This window comes from Oncorhynchus gorbuscha, linkage group LG02 (genome assembly GCF_021184085.1).
Source record: "Oncorhynchus gorbuscha isolate QuinsamMale2020 ecotype Even-year linkage group LG02, OgorEven_v1.0, whole genome shotgun sequence".
Lineage (NCBI taxonomy): Eukaryota > Metazoa > Chordata > Actinopteri > Salmoniformes > Salmonidae > Oncorhynchus > Oncorhynchus gorbuscha.
The window spans coordinates 20,304,574-20,325,061 of record NC_060174.1 but is presented as its reverse complement, the minus strand read 5'-3'; the positions used below and the strand labels follow the sequence as shown (position 1 = coordinate 20,325,061).

Below are 20,488 nucleotides of genomic sequence, written 5' to 3'. Positions count from 1 at the left end.
CACATTAACATCTGCTAACCATGTGTATGTGACAAATAAAATTTGATTTGATTTGATTTAGAGTGACCATTTATGGTGCACCTGTGTAATGATCATGATGTTTAATCAGCACCTGTCAGGTGGATTGATTATCTTGGCAAAGGAGAAATGCTCACTAACAGGGATATAAACACATTTGTGCACAACATTTGAGGGAAATAAGCTTTTTGTGTGAATGGAACATTTCTGGGATCTTTTATTTCAGCTCATGATACATGGAACCAAGACTTCACATGTTGCATTTTATATTTTTGTTCACTGTATGATATTCAATAGATATTGTATCTGTAGATCGTCTACAGAGGGAAAACAAACACATCAATACTACGAATCAAATATGTTCTCTCATCGTTTATATTACACACCTTTTTCTCATGAGTTCTGTCAAACGTTTTGTTGGTTAGATCTGGTTATCAAAGGGTTCGGAAGCCAATTACAATTATGGTTTCACAGATCAGAAAATGGTAAGCAAAAACAGAAATTAGGACAGGGAGGTGTCTCTTTTCAGGTGTACTTTGTGTGTGTGTGTGTGTGTGTATGAGATGTCTGGCCTGAACTACCTGATTGGGTCTGAGGCTTTGGGCAAGGCGCTGCAGACGTTCTGCACCACAGAACCCGTCATGTCTGCTTTCCATGGGAGTAGCATCTGTATGTGGATAAACACACACATATATGTAAACACACACTGGAAAAGCACACACATAGTGTCCTCAGCAAGTATTCAAACCCCTTGAAATTTTCCAATTTTTTTGTTACAGCCCGAAATGTAAAAGGGAGTCAATTTAGATTTTTGTGTCACTGGCCTACACACAATATTCCATAATGTCAAAGGGGTATATTATCATTCTTTTTTTTATATATATCAAAAAATAGAAGCTAAAATGTCTTGAGTCAATAAGTATTCAACTCTAAAAACATAATTCCACTTTGACATTATGGGTTATTGTGTATAAGTAAGTGGTCAAAATACTCAATTGAATCTATTTTAATTTCAGGATGTAACACTAAATGTGGAAAAAGTCAAGAGGTGTGAATACTTTCTGAAGGGACTGTATTTTCAAGCATAGTGGTGGCTGCATCATGTTATGGGTGTGCTTGAAATCATTAAGGACTGGGAAGTTTTTCAGGATAAAAAATCAACAGAATGGTGCTTGGTACATGCAAAATCCTAAAGGAAAACCTGGTTCAGTCTGCTCTCCACCAGACACTGGGAGATGAATGCACCTTTCAGCAGGACAATAACCAAAACCACAAGGCCAAATCTACACTTTAGTTGCATACCAAGAAGACAGTAAATGTTCCTGAGTGGACAAGTTACAGTTTTGAATTAAATCTGCTTTAAAGTCTATGGCAAGACTTGAAAATAGTTGTCTAGCAACGATCAACAACCAATTTGAGTAGTACACAGCGTTGTATGAGATCTTCAGTTTCTGTGCAAATTTCTCGCAAGGAAATTCCTTCATTTCTCGAAACAAGAATAGACTGATGAGTTTCTGGCCATTTTGATTCTGTCATTGAACCCACAAGTGCTCAACTAGTCCAAAGAAGGCCAGTTTTATTGCTTCTTTAATTAATCATCACAATAGTTTTCAGCTGTGCTAACATAATTACAAAAGGATTTTTTATGATCAATTAGCCTTTTCAAATTATAAACTTGGATCAGCTAACGCAACGTGACATTGGAACACAGGAGTGATGGTTGCTGATAATAGGCCTCTGTAAGCCTATATTCCATTAAAAATCAGCCTTTTCCAGCAGCAATAGTCATTTACAACATTAACAATGTCTACACTGTTTTCTGATCAATGTGATGTTAATTTAATGAACAAAAAAAATGTGCTTTTCTATCAAAACAAGGACATTTCTAAGTGACCCCAAACTTCTGAACGGTAGTGTATGTGAATGCAGCTGACAATGTATTAAACCCATTGGAAGCAGTTTATCATAGCACACTATGCTTTATTAGAGGCGTCAGGTTCAGTTCACATCACTGCATTCTGTATCAGAAAGTAAGCTGGCCCTCCATGAGGTCTCGTCAATTGATGCATTGCACAATTTTTGTTTCTAAAGCCCTTTTACACAAACTTCCACCGGACCTTACTTCACTGTGAACCTACAGACGTACGAGCTACCTCACCCGGTCTCAGTGATGGCTAGCTCTATAGATCCCTTCAATCTCCACTGAGTTAGGTAAATCTGCTTTAGTATTTTTGCACCTCAGTGGTGTAATAATCTCATACTCTATAAAATTGGATGTTTTGGAAAGGAAAACTTTGAAAACTGATTATCACATGAGGTATTTGAACTTGGAGGACTGAGGACGAAATCCTGAACAAAACACACAAAATAAATAACATTTTAAGAAAATCATTGCTTTTTCAGAAATTATTCACAACCCTTGACATTTTTCAATTTTGTTGTTACTGCCTGAATTTAAAATGGATTAAATTCAGCTTTTCTTGTCACTGTTCTACACACAATACTCCATAATGTCAAAGGGGATTATTTTTTACAAATGAATTTAAAATAAAAAGCTGAAATGTATTGGGTCAATAAGTAATCCACCCCTTTGTTATGGCAAGCCTAAATACGTTCAGCAGGAAAAATGTGCTTAATAAGTCATAAATTGCAATAATAGTGTTTAACATGATTTTTGAATGACTACCTCATCTCTGTACCTCTAAACATACAATTATCTGTAAGGTCCCTCAATCGAGCAGTGAATTTCAAACACAGATTCAACCACAAAGACACGGGAGGATTTCCAATGCTTTGCTAAGAAGGGCCCCTGTTGGTAGATGGGTAAAACTCAACCAGACATTGCATATCCCTTTGAGCATGGTGAAGTTATTAATTGCACTTTGGAGGGTGTATCAATAGACCCAGTCACTACAAAGATATACTGTACGTCATTCCTCACGCAGTTGCCGAAGAGGAAGGAAACCACTCAGGGATTTCGCCATGAGGCCAATCGTGACTTTAAAACAGTTACAGAGTTTAATGGATGTGATAGGAGACAACTGAGGATGGATCAAGAACATTGTAGTTACTCCACAATACTAACCTAATTGACAGAGTGAAAAGAAGGAAGCCTGTACCGAATAAAAATATTCCAAAACATGATTCCATTCCAAATCTACACTGGAGTTGCTTACCAAGAAGACAGTGAATGTTCCTTCGTGGCCGAGTTACAGGTTGAACTTAAATCTACTTGAAAATCTATCCCAAGATGTGAACATGGTTGTCTAGCAATGATCAACAACCAATTTGACAGAGCTATAAGAATTTTGAAAAGAACAATGGGCAAATGTTGCACAATCCAGGTGTGGAAAACTCTTAGAGACTTACCCAGGAAGTCTCACACCTGTAATGCTGCCAAAGGTATTTCTACAAAGTATTGACTCAGGGGTGTTAATACTACTGTCAATTTGATATTTCTATATTACATTTTCAATTTTTAGCTAACATTTCTAAAAACATGCTTTCACTTTGTCATTCTGGGGTACTGTGTGTAGATGGCTAAGAAAATAAATCTACGTAGTCCATTTTGAGTCAGGATGTAACACAACTACATTTGGAATAAGTCAAGGGGTATGAATACTTTCTGAAGGCACTGCACAGTGCATTCGGAAAGTATTCAGATCCCTCAACATTTTCTACATTTTGTTTCGTTACAGCCTTATTCTAAAATGGATTAAATAGTCCCCCCCTCACTAATCTACACACAATACCCCATAATGTCAAAGTAAAAACGGGTTTGTAGAAATTTTTGCAAATTTATACAAATAAAAAAAGTGAATATCACATTTACATAAGTATCAGACCCTTTACTCAGTACTTTGTTTAAGTAGCTTTGGCAGTGATTACGGCCTCAAGTCTTCTTAGGTATGACACTACAAGCTTGGCACACCTGTATTTAGGGAGTTTCTGCCATTCTTCTCTGCAGATCCTCTCAAGCTCTGTCTCTCCAGAGATGTTCGATCCGGTTCAAGTCCGGGCTCTGGCTGGGCCACTCAAGGACATTCAGAGACCTGTCCCGAAACTACTCCTGTGTTGTCTTGGCTGTGTGCTGTCGTGTCTTTACTATCATTAAATGAAGACTTTTCATTTTTATAAAAAATTCTCTGTAATTAGTATTACGCAATTAAACTGATTAATCATGTAACTGTAATTAACTAAGAAGTCGGGGCACCAAGGAAAATATTCAGTTTATAAAGTTATAATTCTCCTAATATAACTTTTCAGATATTTTATATCTGATCAATTAGGTTTCGAATTAATGAATTATTTTCTTTACCTCACATTAGTCTCATTCCAAACGTCGTAGATTGTTGGTTATCTGCACGAACCCAGTCTTCACTATGAGTCATCAATACATCAATTGTCTTAACTCATTTATTTACTAACTAAGTAATTCACAGAAATGAATAAGCAAACAGTTGATAGTTACAAGGAAATGATAACGGAGTTTCCCTTGTGGGCTAAACTAAACCGGCATGGCGGCTTGTTGTACAAAGGGGAAGTGGGGGTCGACTGAGAAGTCAACACACAGTTGATAATTATAACAATTGAAATCCTTTGCACATGAACGCTCACTCATTCGGGAACAATTGAAATCAATATATATATATTTCCGGTCTCTCTCTCTCTCTCTCTCTCTCTCTCTCTCTCTCTCTCTCTCTCTCTCTCTCTCTCTCTCTCTCTCTCATGGTTAGAATGGATAGTTCAGAGTGACAATCATTAATTTAGTTATAGATGTTTTGGCGGTTGTCATTCTTCGAGTTCAATGATACCGAATTCCTAGCTGCAGACTAGTAATTAATATCAAAGACTTGTTCTTATTCTGTCGGTATCGATAGTCTAAATGTTTTACCACGTGGGATGGTTAAAAGATTCAGCAATCTGGTCTCAAACCTTGGCCCTCTCGTTATTGAGGTAAGCTGGTCTGCAACCTTTGTCCTCTTGTGATGGAGAGAAACATGGTCTGTTGAGAAATTCTCAAGGTTGGGGTTTTATTCGGGAGTTGCTGAAAAGGGCCTGTCCCAGGATGCCCGACCCTAACTGGACTCATGGGCGGTCCTCTGATTTAGGTAAACTCAAAAGGGAATTGGAGTTTCCTTCATTAAACAGTCCAAAATCACATTACACAATTTTACAAACAGTTTCATCCTCACTCATTCATCTTATACAACAATTAGATATAAACCTCATATCTGAGGCAATTATATAAACAGTGTTATGGTAATGTGGTCCTATTGTCTCCCATGAGTTTCACCAAGTTGTAAAAAATGGACCAGTTCGTATCTGGATTCTTCACCGATCTTTTATACCTTCTCCAGAACATAAATGTTGTTCGGACCTCAAGTTCTGTGGGGTGGAAGAAATTCCTTTGTTCTCTATGAAAATTCACTCTGTCTCTATACTGTGGCCATGAGGAGATCATCTCCTCCAGGAATTTATGACCTCTCTGAGCACAGCATTCTAGTTGTAGGAGGCAGGGAGAGGGGGATGGGGCTTTCTGTACCCAAAGAGGGCAACGTCATGACAGTGCTTATGGTCGTTGTCCGGTTGGAAAGTGAACCTTCACACCAGTCTGAGGTCCTGAGCACTCTGGAGCAGGTTTTCATTAAGGATCTCTCTGTACCTTGCTCCATTCATCTTTCCCTCGATCCTGACTAGTCCCCCAGTCCCTGCCGCTGAAAAACATCCCCACAGCATGATGCTGCCACCACCATGATTCACTGTATGGATGGTGCCAGGTTTCCTCCAGAAGTGATACTTGGCATTCAGGCCAAAGAGTTCAATCTTGGATTCATCAGACCAGAGAATATTCCTTTAGGTGCCTTTTGGCAAACTCCAAGTGGGCTGTCATGTGCCTTTTACTGAGGAGTGTCTTCCGTCTGGTCACTCTACCATAAAGGCCTGAATTGATGGAGTGCTGTGGAGATGGTTGTCCTTCTGGAAGGTTCTCCCATCTCCACAGAGGCTCTCTGGAGCTCAGTCAGAGTGACCATCGGGGATTGTTGGTCACCTCCATGACCAAGGCCCTTCTCCCCCGATTGTTCAGTTTGGCCAGGCGGCCAGCTGTAGGAAGAGTCTTGGTGGTTCCAAACTTCATTCATTTAAGAATGATGTAGGCCACTGTGTTCTTGGGGAGCTTCAATTCTGCAGAAATGTTTTGGTACCCTTCCCCAGATCTGTTCCTTGACATAATCCTGTCTCAGTGCTCTACGGACAATTCCTTCGACCTCATGGCTTGGTTTTTGCTCTGACATGCACTGTCAACTGTGGGACTTCATATAGTGTGTGCCTTTCCAAATCATGTCCAATCAATTGAAATGACCACATGTGGACTCCAATCAAGTTGTAGAAACATCTAAAGGATGATCAATGGAAACAGGATGCACCTGAGCTCAATTTCGAGTCTCATAGCAAAAGGTCTGAATACTTATGTAAAAGGTATTTCTGTTTTTTTATTTTTAATACATTTGTGTGAAGTATCGTGTGAAGATTGTTAAGGAAAGCAAATAATTTAATCAATTTTAGAATAAAGCTATAACTTATATCAAAACAAGAATATCAAATATCAAGGGATCTGAAAACCTTCCGAATGCACTGTATGTATTAACCAAAATAATATAGACATAGGTTCACATTAGCAAATATTCAAGTGATGCTACTGTATCTTCCTACAATATTTACACACAATAGGATCCACTGTGGCACACGGTGGCTTGTAGCTTCCCACAGACCTTTATATCCACTCACCAGACACCATAAACGCTGTGGAGATGTTGGTGGATATTCCCAAAAATGCCATTGCTATTCCTTGACCTTATCAACAAGGTATTCCTCAATGGCAGTGCCGACCATCATGACCTAATATCAAACCATATGGGTCTTTTTAAGGAAAATAATGCCAATGAAGTAATTTCATAACATAGCCTAACATTGGAAAACAATGCATGCTTCATGACTTCTGTCTCCAACTATAAATCTCAGTACATCCCCCAGCCAAACCAGAGTTTGGGGATTATTCTATAGCAAACCCCCATGACCTCACCTAAACCCAGAACAAAACCACTTTAGCTTGAGAGAACTGACTGTTCCAATTAAATCCATGCCTACACATTGGCATCAGCTTCAATATTATTGAACCATCTCAGTGGCCTTCCACAGGACGGTTGAGCTAATGTAGGCTAATGAGATTAGCATGAGGTTGTAAGTAACAAGAAAATTTCCCAGAACATAGATATATCTGATATTGGCAGAAATCTTAAATTCTTGTTAATCTAACTGCACTGTACAATTTACAGTAGCCATTACAGTGAAAGAATGCCATGCTATTGTTTGAGAGTGCACAATTTTGCACATGACAAGTTATTAATAAACAAATTAGGCACATTTGGGCAGTATTGATAGAAATTGTTGAACAGAAATGCAATGGTTCATTGGATCAGTCTAAAACTTTGCACATACACTGCTGCCATCTAGTTGCCAAACTCTAAATTACACATGGGCTGGAATATTACATTATGGCCTTTCTCTTGCATTTCAAAGATATTGGTACAAAAAAATACAAACAAATGGTTGTTTTTTTATTTGTATTATCTTTTACCAGATCTATTGGGTTATATTCCACAACATTCCTTTCACATTTCCACACACTTCAAAGTGTTTCCTTTCAAATGGTACCAATAATATGCATATCCTCGCTTCAGGGCCTGAGCTACAGGCAGTTAGATTTGGGTAAATTTTAAGCAACAATTGGGCGGATCCTTAAGAGCCTCTAGCTAGAGTGTCCACCCTGATATTAGAATGGGTTGAGTCATATCAAAGACAAAACCTTTTTTACCTGATGCTTCTCTTCTTGGCACCCAGCATTATAGAGATGGATAGGGGTTAAGGCCCTGCGATGGACTAGCGTCCTGTCCAGGGGTTGTACTTGTATATCAAGCTGCCCCACACTACAGAATCAGGAGACAGGTTCCTGCCCCATGGGCTGTTCTGGCTCAGACTAGGCTTGTTGAAGTCAAATTATATATTATATAATACTGTCATGACATAACAATAATCACTTTCACTTGTGATTTCCTGGAATAAATATGCCATGTTACTGAATCAATCAGGTAGTGTTTCTTTGACTAATTGACAACCCAGATTGGAGGGCTGATGGTTGAACCGGGGAAGGCAGAGAAAACCCTGCGGTCATGCTGCCACCTAGGCAGCTCGTGTCTTGATCAAACTCTCAGAGAGACATCACGTGATTGGGTCACACCATTCTGCTGAGGCACTTACGGCCAATGAGAAACAGCCATTTGGCTCTATAGATGGTAGCAGCGGGTAGTTGGGCTCTCTCTTAAGTATGCATGCCTGGGAAGACAAAAATAAGCTGCAGAGTTTCTAGAGCGTGCAGCCAAACTCTTAAACAAGGGTTAAGTTATTTGCCAATTTAATAACTAAACCTGATCTGTCTGACTGCAGTAGAGTTAATTTAAATACCCCATACATACAGTACCTTTGGAAAGTATTCAGACCCCTTGACTTTTTCAAATGTTGTTATGGTACAGCCTTATTTTTAAATTGATTAAATTGTTTTTTTCCCTCATCAATTTACACACAATACCCCATAATGACAAAGCAAAAACAGGTAATTAGACATTTGTGCTAATTTATTAAAAATAAAAAAACTGAAATATTACATTTACATAAGCATCAGGCCATTTACTCAGTACTTTGTTAAAGCACCTTTTGTAGCATTTACAGCCTTAAGTCTTCTTGGGTATGACGCTACAAGCTTGGCACACCTGTATTTGGCAAGTTTCTTCAATTCTTCTCTGCAGATCCTCTCAAGATCTGTCAGGTTGGATGGGGAGCGTTGCTGCACAGATATTTTCAGGTCTCTCCAGAGATGTTCAATCAGGTTCAAGTCCGGGCTCTGGCTGGGCCGCTCAAAGACATTCAGAGACTTGTCCTGAAGCCACTCCTGTGTTGTCTTGGCTGCGTGCTTAGGGTTGTTGTCCTGTTGGAAGGTAAACCTTCACCCCAGTCTGAGGATCTGAGTGCTCTGGAACAGGTTTTCTTTAAGGATCTCTCTGTACTCGATCCTGGTTAGTCTCCAAGTCCCTGCAGCTGAAAACATCTCACACAGCATGATGCTGCCATTACCATGCTTCACTGTAGGGATGGTGCCAGGTTTCCTCCAGACGTGACACTTGGCACTCACAGAAAGAGATCAATCTTGGTTTCATCAGACCAGAGAATCTTGTTTCTAATATATAATAATAATAATAATATAATAATATATAATAATATAATAATATAATTGTTTCTCATGGTCTGAGAGTCTTTGGGTGCCTTTTGGCAAACTCCAAGTGGACTGTTATTTGCCTTTTAGTGAGGAGCGGCTTCCGTCTGGCCACTCTACCATAAACTTCTTCCATTTAAGAATGATGGAGGCCACTGTGTTCTTGGGGACCTTCAATGCTGCAGAAATGTTTTTGTACCCTGCCTCAACACAATCATGTCTCGGAGTTCTACGGACAATTCCCTCTACCTCATGACTTGGTTTTTGCTCTGACATGCACTGTCAACCGTGGGACCTCATTTCAGCAGATGTGCCTTTCCAAATCATGTCCAATCAATTAAATATAGCATAGGTGGACTCCAATCAAGTTGTAGAAACATCTGAAGAGTAGTCAGTGGAAACAGGATGCACCTGAGCTCAATTTCAATTCTCACATTAAAGGATCTGAATGCTTATGTAAAAAAGGTATTTCTGTTTTTTGTGTAAAATACATTTGCAAAAAATTCAAAAATAGTTTTTCGGTTTATCATTATGGGGTTTTGTGTGTAGATTGCAGAGGATTTTATTTGATTTAATCAATTTTAGAATAAGGCTGTAACGAAACAAAATGTGGATGAGTCAAGTCTTAATGCTTTCCGAAGGCACTGGATTTTAAACTGACTACTACACTTTTTATGTGAAATTTTCACAGTTTAAACGTATAATGGCTCTAAATCTAGAAAAAAAACTCTGAGTGGGTTTACCTGAAGATCAAACCAATTCAGGGCTAAAGAATGATTTCATAAAACTGAAACACTGTGCTATGCTCAGCTACTGTCACGTTCTGACCTTACTTCTTTTGTCATGTCTTTGTTTTAGTATGGTCAGGGCATGAGTTGGGTGGGTTGTCTATGTTCCTTTTTCTATGATTTGGGATTTCTGTGTTTGGCCTGGTATGGTTCTCAATCAGAGGCAGCTGTCATTCACTGTCCCTGATTGAGAACCATACTTAGGTAGTCTGGTTTCACTTTTGAGTTGTGGGTGATTATTTTCCATGTCAGTGTTTGTTCCACACGGGACTGTTTGGTTTGTTTCATTTATTCACGTTGTTATTTTGTACTTTTCAGTGTTCTATTAAAAGTAAGCAATATGAACACGTACCACGCTGCGCATTGGTCCTCCGATCCTTCCTACTACTCCTCTTTGTCAGAAGGAGGACAATCGATACAGCTACAGAGTAGACCAGAACCCTCAGTCACCAGACATATTTTTTTGATCCTATAGGACAGGTATTCCCAAACTGGGGTATGCACAATACCGTCGGGGGTACGCCAAATAAAAATGTGATTTAAAATGATTATTTGTCAAATACAGGTAGCCTAGTCAAATAATTAACATCCAATCACATTAACCGTTACTCTCTCGTGGGAAACCTTCACACTTGCTCAGACATTTAGAAATTAAACATGACATTTGAAAAAATAAGCCAAGCGTCTTATATGGTGAGCTACCGAGTGGCTAGGACAGGCAAGCCCCGTACTATTGTGTAGGACTTAATTCTTCCTGCTGCCACGGATATGGCTGGGACAATACTGTAGGAAAAGGCCCAAAAAACTATACAGACAATGTCTTTATCAAACAACACTGTTTCACAACGCATCAGTAACTGAGTAAACAGACATGGCGGGCCTGGCACAGCTCCTGGTACATGTCTGTCACGTTTACGAGGGGGGGGTAATTAAGGAGGAGATCCTCTTCTGGAAACCAGGACAACATGAGAGGATATTTTTAAAGTACTGGACAGCTTTGTGACATCAAATGGACTTTGGTGGTCAAGATGTGTTGGTATCTGAACTGATGGCGCAAAAGCCATGACAGGGAGACATAGTGAAGTGGTAATGCGCGTGCAAGCAGATGCTCCCGACGCCACTTGGGTACACTGCAGCATCCACCGAGAGGCTCTTGCTGCCAAGGGAATGCCTGACAGCATGAAATATGTTTTGGACACTACAGTGAAAATGGTTAACTTTGTTAAAGCGAGGCCAATGAAATCTTGTGTATTTTTTGCATTATGCAATGATATGTGCAGCGACCATGTAATGCTTTTACAACATACAGAAGTGTGCTGGTTATCAAGGGGCAAAGTATTGACACGCTTTTAAAAATTGAGAGACGAGTTTAAAGTTTACTTTACTGACCATAATTTGAATTTGTCTGACCGCTTGCGTGTTGACAAGTTTCTCACATGACTGGCCTATCTGGGTGATTGGGCTCTTTCCTATCTGCATTAACAAGGACAACACACAGGTTTTTCCATCAATGTATGATTTTTTGTGTGCAAATTAACTCAAGTTTACGGACAATGTCAAATTTCATATAGCGAAGCACCTGAATGAGCTGGGTGTGCAATTACGCAGGTACTTTCCTGAAACGGAAACACAAACAACTGGATTTGTTATCCCTTTCATGCCCTGCCTCCAGTCCACTTACCGATATCTGAACAAAAGAGCCTCATCAAACAGAAGTCACCGCCAGATTTCTGGATAGGGCTGCGCTCAGAGTTTCTTGCCTTGGCAAATCGTGCTGCTAAGACACTGATGTCCTTTGCAACCGCGTACCTATGTGAGAGTGGATTATCTGCCCTTACTAGCATGAAAACTAAATACAGGCACAGACTGTGTGTGGGAAATGATTTAAGACTGAGACTCTCTCCAATACAACCCAACATTGCAGAGTTGTGTGCATCCTTTCAAACATACCCTTCTGGTCCTTCTGTAGCTCAGTGGTCCTTCTGTAGCTCAGTTGGTAGAGCATGGCGCTTGTAACGCCAGGGTAGTGGGTTCGATCCCCGGGACCACCCATACGTAGAATCTATGCACACATGACTGTAAGTCGCATTGGATAAAAGCGTCTGCTAAATGGCATATATTATTATTATTATATTATTATTATATTATATTATTATTATATTATTATTATTATATTATTATCATTAACCTGTGGTGAGTTATTCACTATTTTCGATGAACAAAGATGGCTAAATAAAGAGCAAAATTATTGATTATTATAATATTATTATTTGTGCCTTGGTCCTATAAGAGCTCTTTGTCACTTCCCACGAGCCGGGTTGTGACAAAAACTCACACTCATTCTTATGTTTAATAAATGTATCGTATAGTGTGTGTGGCAGGCTTACAATGATGCCAAAAAAAAACATTTGAGAGTGCGCTGACCCTGGTGCTAGAGGGGGTACGCAGCTGGAGGTTGAATGTTTGAAGGGGTACGGACCTATAAAAAGTTTGAGAACCACTTTTATAGGAGAACTTGGCCACATCCCCTAAATGTGCTGATGGAAAGGTTCTATCATTGTCAGTAATTTGCTAAAAGTAGTCTGTCTGAGACATCCTTCCATGGTGGGCTACAAATCATGTCATTAAGCATGGCCAGGAGATAACACTGGGGGGGGGGGGTTCAAGACCTGAAATGTGGTCTCTGGGTATTTCCCAATACGTATTCTTCGTGCGAAATTCCTTGAAGGGACTGAATTCAGTCTGAGTCCAGATGCAATTCAACTAGAGGACTGTCCCTTTACAACACACAAGGTGAACAACGTTCAAAGCACTGCCCATGTTTCGAATAGATCTTAAAACAAAAATGCTTTGACACATCTGGAGTACATATTCTTCTTCACTGTTGTTTTTCTGTGATTATTCACTTACAATCAGAACTAGAGACTTTGTCATCTGCTTGCTTGCAGGGTGTGGGCTGAGTGAACCTCGTAACTAATCACACCCAGAGCAGAAGGAGCACCAGCAGGGTGGATGACAGAGCCCCAGAGAGCATGGGAAATGCTCGATAGTTACCCCTCTCTCACACCACGGTGGTGTGACTTCAAAAGAGAGGTCACATGACTAGGGGTAGCCACAGAGCACTCAAACAGGCACACATCGGACACTCCTTTCTCTGGTATTTGTTTTACTTTGGGTTGTCTGCTTCTCCTCTTTCAGCACTCCATACAGCATGGGCACTTGTCAGTACTAGCCTGCCCCCACCTCTCTATCTCCTCACTGCGCACGCACAGACAGACAGACAGACAGACAGACAGACAGACAGACAGACAGACAGACAGACAGACAGACAGACAGACAGACAGACAGACAGACAGACAGACAGACAGACAGACAGACAGACAGACAGACAGACAGACAGACAGACAGACAGACAGACAGACAGACAGACAGACACACACACACACACACACACACACACACACACTTCAAAAGGCTACTCTAATCCAAGCCACTGGAGATAATCTCAATGCTTTATGACTCCATGGATGGGTGGTAAAACTTCCTCCATAGTGTCTTCTTTATTAGCTTGTGATGATCTTGGCCTTCAGTTTGCCTGTTTGTCTGTCAGGAGGGATGTTTCTAAAGGCCTATTTATAAACAAACCTGGGCCGTCCCATGTCTGGGGACCAGGAGACCTTCATTCTTATCCAACCTCAAGTTCAGATGTCAACCACAGGCAGTTACTGTTGTACAAAATGGCCACATTACCTCAGGCCCACTCTCACTAGTTGTGGGGTAAGTTGAGTCATTTTTTACATTCAGCATCACTCTGTGAAGCAAAATATAGTATTCTTTCTAACAAAGATATCGACATACAGTATATTTCAGGATGTTGTGTATCCCTGGAAATAATCAAATATCATGTAAACATTACAGTTTTGAAAACAGCGCTTTTCAAAAAAAGGGTAAGGGCTAAACCTAACCCAAGTGTGGGGTAAGTTGAGCCGCGGGACAGGGTGAGTTAAGCTGCCTACAGATGTCTGTACTTAATGAAAAACTACCACTACCTTTTTAGACCATGTCTACCTTTAGTTCCCAAACACAATGCAACACAATTACAATACATGTTTGTCTTTTAATAATTTTAAGCATATTTTATCACAAACACCTAACATACACTTTGTACTTTTTTAGAACAATTTTAACTTAGGCCAGGCCCTAGTGTTACATATCCCAGCGAAAATGCCTTGCATTAGGCCTGCGAAGAAAACACTTCAATTTGCTCAACTTGCCATTGGCTCAACCATTGGCTCAATTTATCCCATGGCCATGGCTCAACTTACCCCAAGGCAAACATTTTGACTATATTAGTCCACAAAGGTACATGGGTGCACTTTCATGCTAGTTAAGGACCTTATATTGGACCTCATATCGAAGCTTATAGAGACCCCAACTTATGTATAGAACTAAAATGATCTACTTTGGTTTTACATACAAGCATCATGAAACCTCTACACAACAAAATCATTTGACTTGATGAAAATCAAATTATTTTACCTAACTTGCGAACACTTTCTCCATGTGGTTTCTTCCTTCTCAGACTCAATGAAATGAAGACCTCTTCCTAAATATTTGGTCAAATGATTAATTGTGTCTATGGTTTACTAAAAACAAAGATGGCTGAAGTTAATCTTTGGCTCAACTTACCCCACTCTCCCCTACTGATATAACACTCCATCTGTCTCAATCAGTTACACTGTGTTTCAATTAAATATCACATACCATATAACTTCCTGCTTATACTGTATATTGGCAAGTTTATAAAAGTACAGAACATTGTCTACCACCAACCAGCATCAGCAAACCTCTAAAATATACAGTTTGTCTTTGGGCAATTTTAGGGGAGGGGGAGACAAAAACCTTGAGAAGACTCCATCACAAGCAGGGGGTCTTGGCTTTGTGTGCGTAATATTGTTCCACCTCTTTCCTGGAATTAATCTAACTGCCACACACGCACGCGCACGCGCACACACACGCACACACGCACGCACGCACGCACGCACGCACGCACGCACGCACGCACGCACGCACGCACGCACACACACACACACACACACACACACACACACACACACACACACACACACACACACACACACACACACACACACACACACACACACACACACAAACATACACACAGGATGACAGCTTTCCAATGAGTGCCACCTGGCCAAACCTCTCAGATGGGGTCCTAATATAATATCGCTATGGGAACCAGCTCCAAGGGTTCACAGCCCTGGGAGGATGCCAGGTCACCTGACACTCCTCCTCCTTCCTCACACCAGCTCAGGTTTTTTTTTCTCTTTGGCTGGAGCTCTGAGTGAGTCTCCACCTCCTCCCACCCCTCAGAGCTCCATAAGAGGACTCTGCGGTTAACCCGTTAACCCTTTCTGCTCTAAAGAGCACAGGGATCAACTGTATCACTGACCCATGTAACCCCGGCTCACAGTCTACTGGTTTAATGCTTTAGACTGGGTTAGGCTAAAAGGAAAGATAGGGAACCAGTGACAGTCATTAGTCTGGCCCTGGAGCAGGATCCTCTCTACTGATCTGGCCTGGTTTTGTGTGATAAGAAGTAGAGAGGCATCAGGCCATGGCATTGACCATTAGTCCATTTCATCTGAACATGATGTCATAAAATACAGTGCATTCGAAAAGTATTCAGACCCCTTCACTTTTTCCACATTTTGTTACATTACATCCTTATTCTAAAATGGATTCAATCATTTTTCCCTCATCAATCTACACACAATATCCTACAATGAGAAATGGAAAACAGGTTTTTAGTCATGTTTGAAAATGTATTGCAAATAAATTATTCAGACACTTTGCTCTAAATTGAGCTCAGGTGCATCCTGTTTCCATTGGTCATCCTTGAGATGTTTCTACAACTTGATTGGAGTCCACCTGTGGTAAATTCAATTGATTGGCCATGATTTGGAAAGGCACACACCTGTCTATATAAGGTCCCACAGTTGATAATGCATGTCAGAGAAAAAAAACAAGCCATGAGGTCGAAGGAACTGTCCGTAAAGCTCTGAGACAGGATTGTGTCGAGGCACAGATCTGGGGAAGGGTACCAATGTCTGCAGCATTGAAGGTCCCAAAGAACACATTGGCCTCCATCATTCTTAAATGGAATACGTTTGGAACCACCAAGACTCTTCCCAGAGCTGGCCACCCAGCCAAACTGAGCAAGCTGGGGAGAAGGGCCTTGGTCAGGGAGGTGACCAACAACCGGACGGTCGCTGACCGAGCTCCAGAGTTCCTCTGTTGGGAGAACCTTCCAGAAGTACAACCATCTCTGCAGCACTCGACCAATCAGGCCTTTATAGTAGAGTGGACAGACGGAAGCCACTCCTCAGTAAAAGGCACATGACAGCCCGCTTGGAGTTTGCCAAAAGGCACCTAAAACATGAGAAACAAGATTCTCTTGTCTGATGAAACCAAGATTGAACTCTTTGGCCTGAATGCCAAGTGTCATGTCTGGAGGAAACCTGGCACCATCCCTATGGTGAAGCGAGGTGGTGGCAGCATCAGTGGCAGGGACTGGGAGACTAGTCAGGATCGAGGGAAAGATGAACAGAGCAAAGTACAGAGAGATCCTTGATGAAAACCTGCTCCAGAGCACACAGGTCCTCAGGGATGGGTTCCCCTTCCAATTTCTAAAAAACTGTTTTTGCTCTGTCATTATTGGGTATTGTGTGTAGATTGATGAGGGGAAAAAACATTTCAGCAATATTAGAATAAGGCTGTAACGTAACAAAATGTGGAAAAAGTGAAGTAGTCTGAAAACTTTCCGAATGCACTGTATGTCATCCTAACCTTTGGTAAATGAGTTCATAGTCTGATTATAGGTTAATATTGATTTCTTTATTCCAAAAATGAGGAAGGGTGGATACACACATGTGACGGAACGGGAGAGATATTTTGAGAATCGTTTGAAATAGACCATTATCATTTCGGGGAAGCAATATAGCCATTAAAGGCCCAGTGCAGTCAAACTGATTTTCCTGTGTTTTATATATGTCCATATGAGGTTGGAATAATACTGTGAAAGTTGTGAAAATGGTGATAATGCCACTTTAGTGTAAGAGCTGTTTGGAAAGATCACCTGACATTTCAGCTTGTTTTGCATGGGTGGAGTTTTGGCCTGCCTGGCGACATCACCAGGCGGTATAAGTTAATAGACCAATAACAAAGAGAGTTTCAAACTTCACTGCCAATAACAGCTTGTTTTCGCATTACATCTCTCCCATTAGACTATTTTTGACAGCTTTAGTTGAAAACAGTCACAGTAAGGTATTTAATTTTTACACAGAGATGATTTGATATTGAGATAAAAACGTCTGCATTGGACTGTTTTAACATACACTTGAGAAGAACATTCATTAGATGTTCAACAGTCCTCTCTTACCCATGTCGTCCTCATGGTAGATGATGGAGTGGTGTTGTGTGGGCTGGCTGGTGTATCTGTGGACAGGCTCCATGTAATACGTCCCATTGGCTGTGAGGACAGAACCCTCAAACTGGCCCTGGATGACCGAGCCGTGACAGGAAGATCCCTTCTCATCTGGTGAGAGACAGACAGGTGGGAGTTAGCGAGAGATGGAGGGGGGAGAGAGACTGATAGGCAGATTGAGGGGAGGCAGGCTACAATATGTTGGATTATAAAGCCACGAATCCCTGAAGTGTCATATACCTTCAAGTTCTCCAGAATATAGATGGGAGAGGTCTGCTGTGCTTGATATATTTTCAGAGAAGACTTCAAAAGGCTCTGTGAATCCCGTCGTGTCTCGCCTCAAACGCAACCGGAAGGTCCTAAAGTAAACAATCGTGTGACACAAAGCACAAAGAGTGAAGCAAACATTGAAAGATGTTTTGACAATTATATACTCAATCGGAAAGGCAATGAAACAGAAGCTCCTGGGCTTGTGTCCAGTACCTGAGAAAAGCTCTGAAGTCCAGCTGCAGTGTCTGGTCCTGAGGCTGGGTCTCTCGTTTGGCGCGCCGGTGTCTCCTGTCTAATGCCTCACGATCATAAGACAAGCCTTCGTAATGCCTTATGAACGGGCTAATACCATTCAGAGCTCCTAGAGAAGTTGACAGAAATGACACAGGAAAGTTAATATACAGTGGCTTTATCTTGTCTGGTGTGAGAACTGTGTTAACCTGCTTTGTTAACCTGCTTTGTAATCAAAAACATTTTCCAGATAACTGCACAAACAATACTTAAAAGACTTCTTAACAGCTTCTACCCCAAGCCATATGACTGCTGATGTCACGCCCTGACCTTAGTTATCTTTGTTTTCTTTATTATTTTGGTTAGGTCAGGGTGTGACAAGGGTGGTTAGTTTAGTTTTTGTATTATCTAGGTGTTTTTACCCTGTCTAGGGTTTTTTGTATATCTATGGGGTTTTAGTATGTCTAGGTATATGTAGGTCTATGGTGGCCTGAATTGGTTCCCAATCAGAGACAGCTGTTCATCGTTGTCTCTGATTGGGGATCCTATTTAGGTTGCCATTTGGGTTTTGTGGGTTATTGTCTATGTGTAGTTGCATATCAGCATGAGTTGTTTATAGCGGCACGTTAGTTGTTTCAGTGTTTTTCGTTAAATAAAAGAATGTATTCCAATCACGCTGCGTCATGGTCTCCTCCTTATGATGAATGGGACAGCTGAACAGCTCATCAAATGGCTACACAGACTATTTACATTGAACCCCTTACTTTATTCTTATCTATTACTATGTTTAGCACTGACTCGCTTGCACAGGCTCGATGTACAATCACTGGACTAACCTCACACTCACACGCACATGCATATTGACACTACACACATACATTCACATTCCTTCACAGTCTTCACATACACTGCTGCTACTCTCTGTTTATTATCTATGCATAGTCACTTTACCCCTACCTACATGTACATGTTGCCTCAATTACCTTGACTAACCCGTACCCCTCCACATTGACTAACCCGTACCCCTCCGCTACCCCTTGTATACAGCCTCGTTATTGTAATAATATAATAATAATAATAATATAAATAATATATTGTTATTTTATTGTGTTACTGTTTTTCCCTTGAGTTTTTTTAGCACATTTTCCGTACTTTTTAAAAACTCTGCATCGTTGGTTAAGATCTCGTAAGTAAGAATTTCACACCTGTTGTATTTGGCGCATGTGACAAATAAAAATGTGATTGATTTGATAATATAACAACGTTTGAGAGGGACAAAACAAACAATATCTATAGATAAATGACCTACTGCAGGGAAGTGATGCATGGAACTGAGGCTTACTTTGTGTAGAGGCAGGCATTTTTTAATTTTCTCATCCATTTCAACTTTGCCATTCAGATTGATTTAGATTGTGTTATAAATATCAGGCATTTCCCTCTTTCTAGTAGGACAGCAGATAAAAGTGACATCATTTCATCATAACAACAACTTCCCCATTATCGTGCTACATTCTTTTCTCCTTTGTCAAAGAACATGCCAAACAGATAGTCAGGGGCTTACACACACTGTCCATATAACACTCACACAAAGCTTCCATAGAGAATATCTCATATATCTAATCAAACAAAACACAGCATCAACAAGACAGGAGGCCTTTGTAGCAATGTAGTCCTATGTGTTTGGTGGCCATTGCATTACACAGAGGACAAGCTCAGGCAGATCCCCTGTCTTGTCTGATAGTTCCAAGCTAAGGGTAGGCCACGGAACCCCCCTGCATCGTGTGACTTGTCACACCTCAAAAATAACCTAACAACGGTGTCAAGTGTCACACAGGAAATAAAAGCCATTCTACCTGCATTGGGTCCACCCGAGTAGATAAGCAACATCAGAAGGCAGTATTGGGGTGTATTCATGATGTCTTCTGTGCTTTCGTTCTTTCTTTCTTTCTTTCTCTCTCTCTCTCTCTCTCTCTCTCTCTCTCTCTCGCTGCTTACCTGTGGTCTTCTCACTGTGGAATGTGACTAGATAGCTGCTCATGCCAGGACTTACCATTGGAAGATAGGAACACACAGTCCAAGGCAAATTCAGACTTGTTGTTATACTGTTAGGGAGTCCTGTAAAATATATGCAAAAAATATATGCAAAAAAATACATTTCCAATTCACACATGCGTATTAACACACACTTGTACATGTGTGAAATAGGACAAATATAAGCACCCACCAAATGAGTATGTATTATTTAAATATAATTAGTGAAGACGAATGTGTATTAGGGAAGTGGTTTCACAATAATGGTGTTACTGTTTCATAGAGGTAATGATAAAGGTCATGAAGTCAATTGTG

General features: G+C 40.6%; 1 protein-coding gene across 1 annotated transcript in view; it reads right to left on the bottom strand.

The window, feature by feature from the left end:
* Positions 1–20,231, bottom strand: part of si:ch1073-396h14.1 (disintegrin and metalloproteinase domain-containing protein 10) — an 83,407-nt gene extending 63,176 nt beyond the window's left edge. The window contains exons 1-5 of the mRNA XM_046304085.1: positions 19,996–20,231; positions 18,125–18,272; positions 17,882–18,000; positions 17,597–17,752; positions 600–685 (exon numbers count right to left, since the gene is read on the bottom strand). Coding sequence (XP_046160041.1) covers positions 600–685; positions 17,597–17,752; positions 17,882–18,000; positions 18,125–18,272; positions 19,996–20,056 — 570 coding nt within the window. The 5' untranslated portion in view covers positions 20,057–20,231. The remainder of the gene's footprint in view (positions 1–599; positions 686–17,596; positions 17,753–17,881; positions 18,001–18,124; positions 18,273–19,995) is intronic.
* Positions 20,232–20,488: the final 257 nt, after the last annotated feature.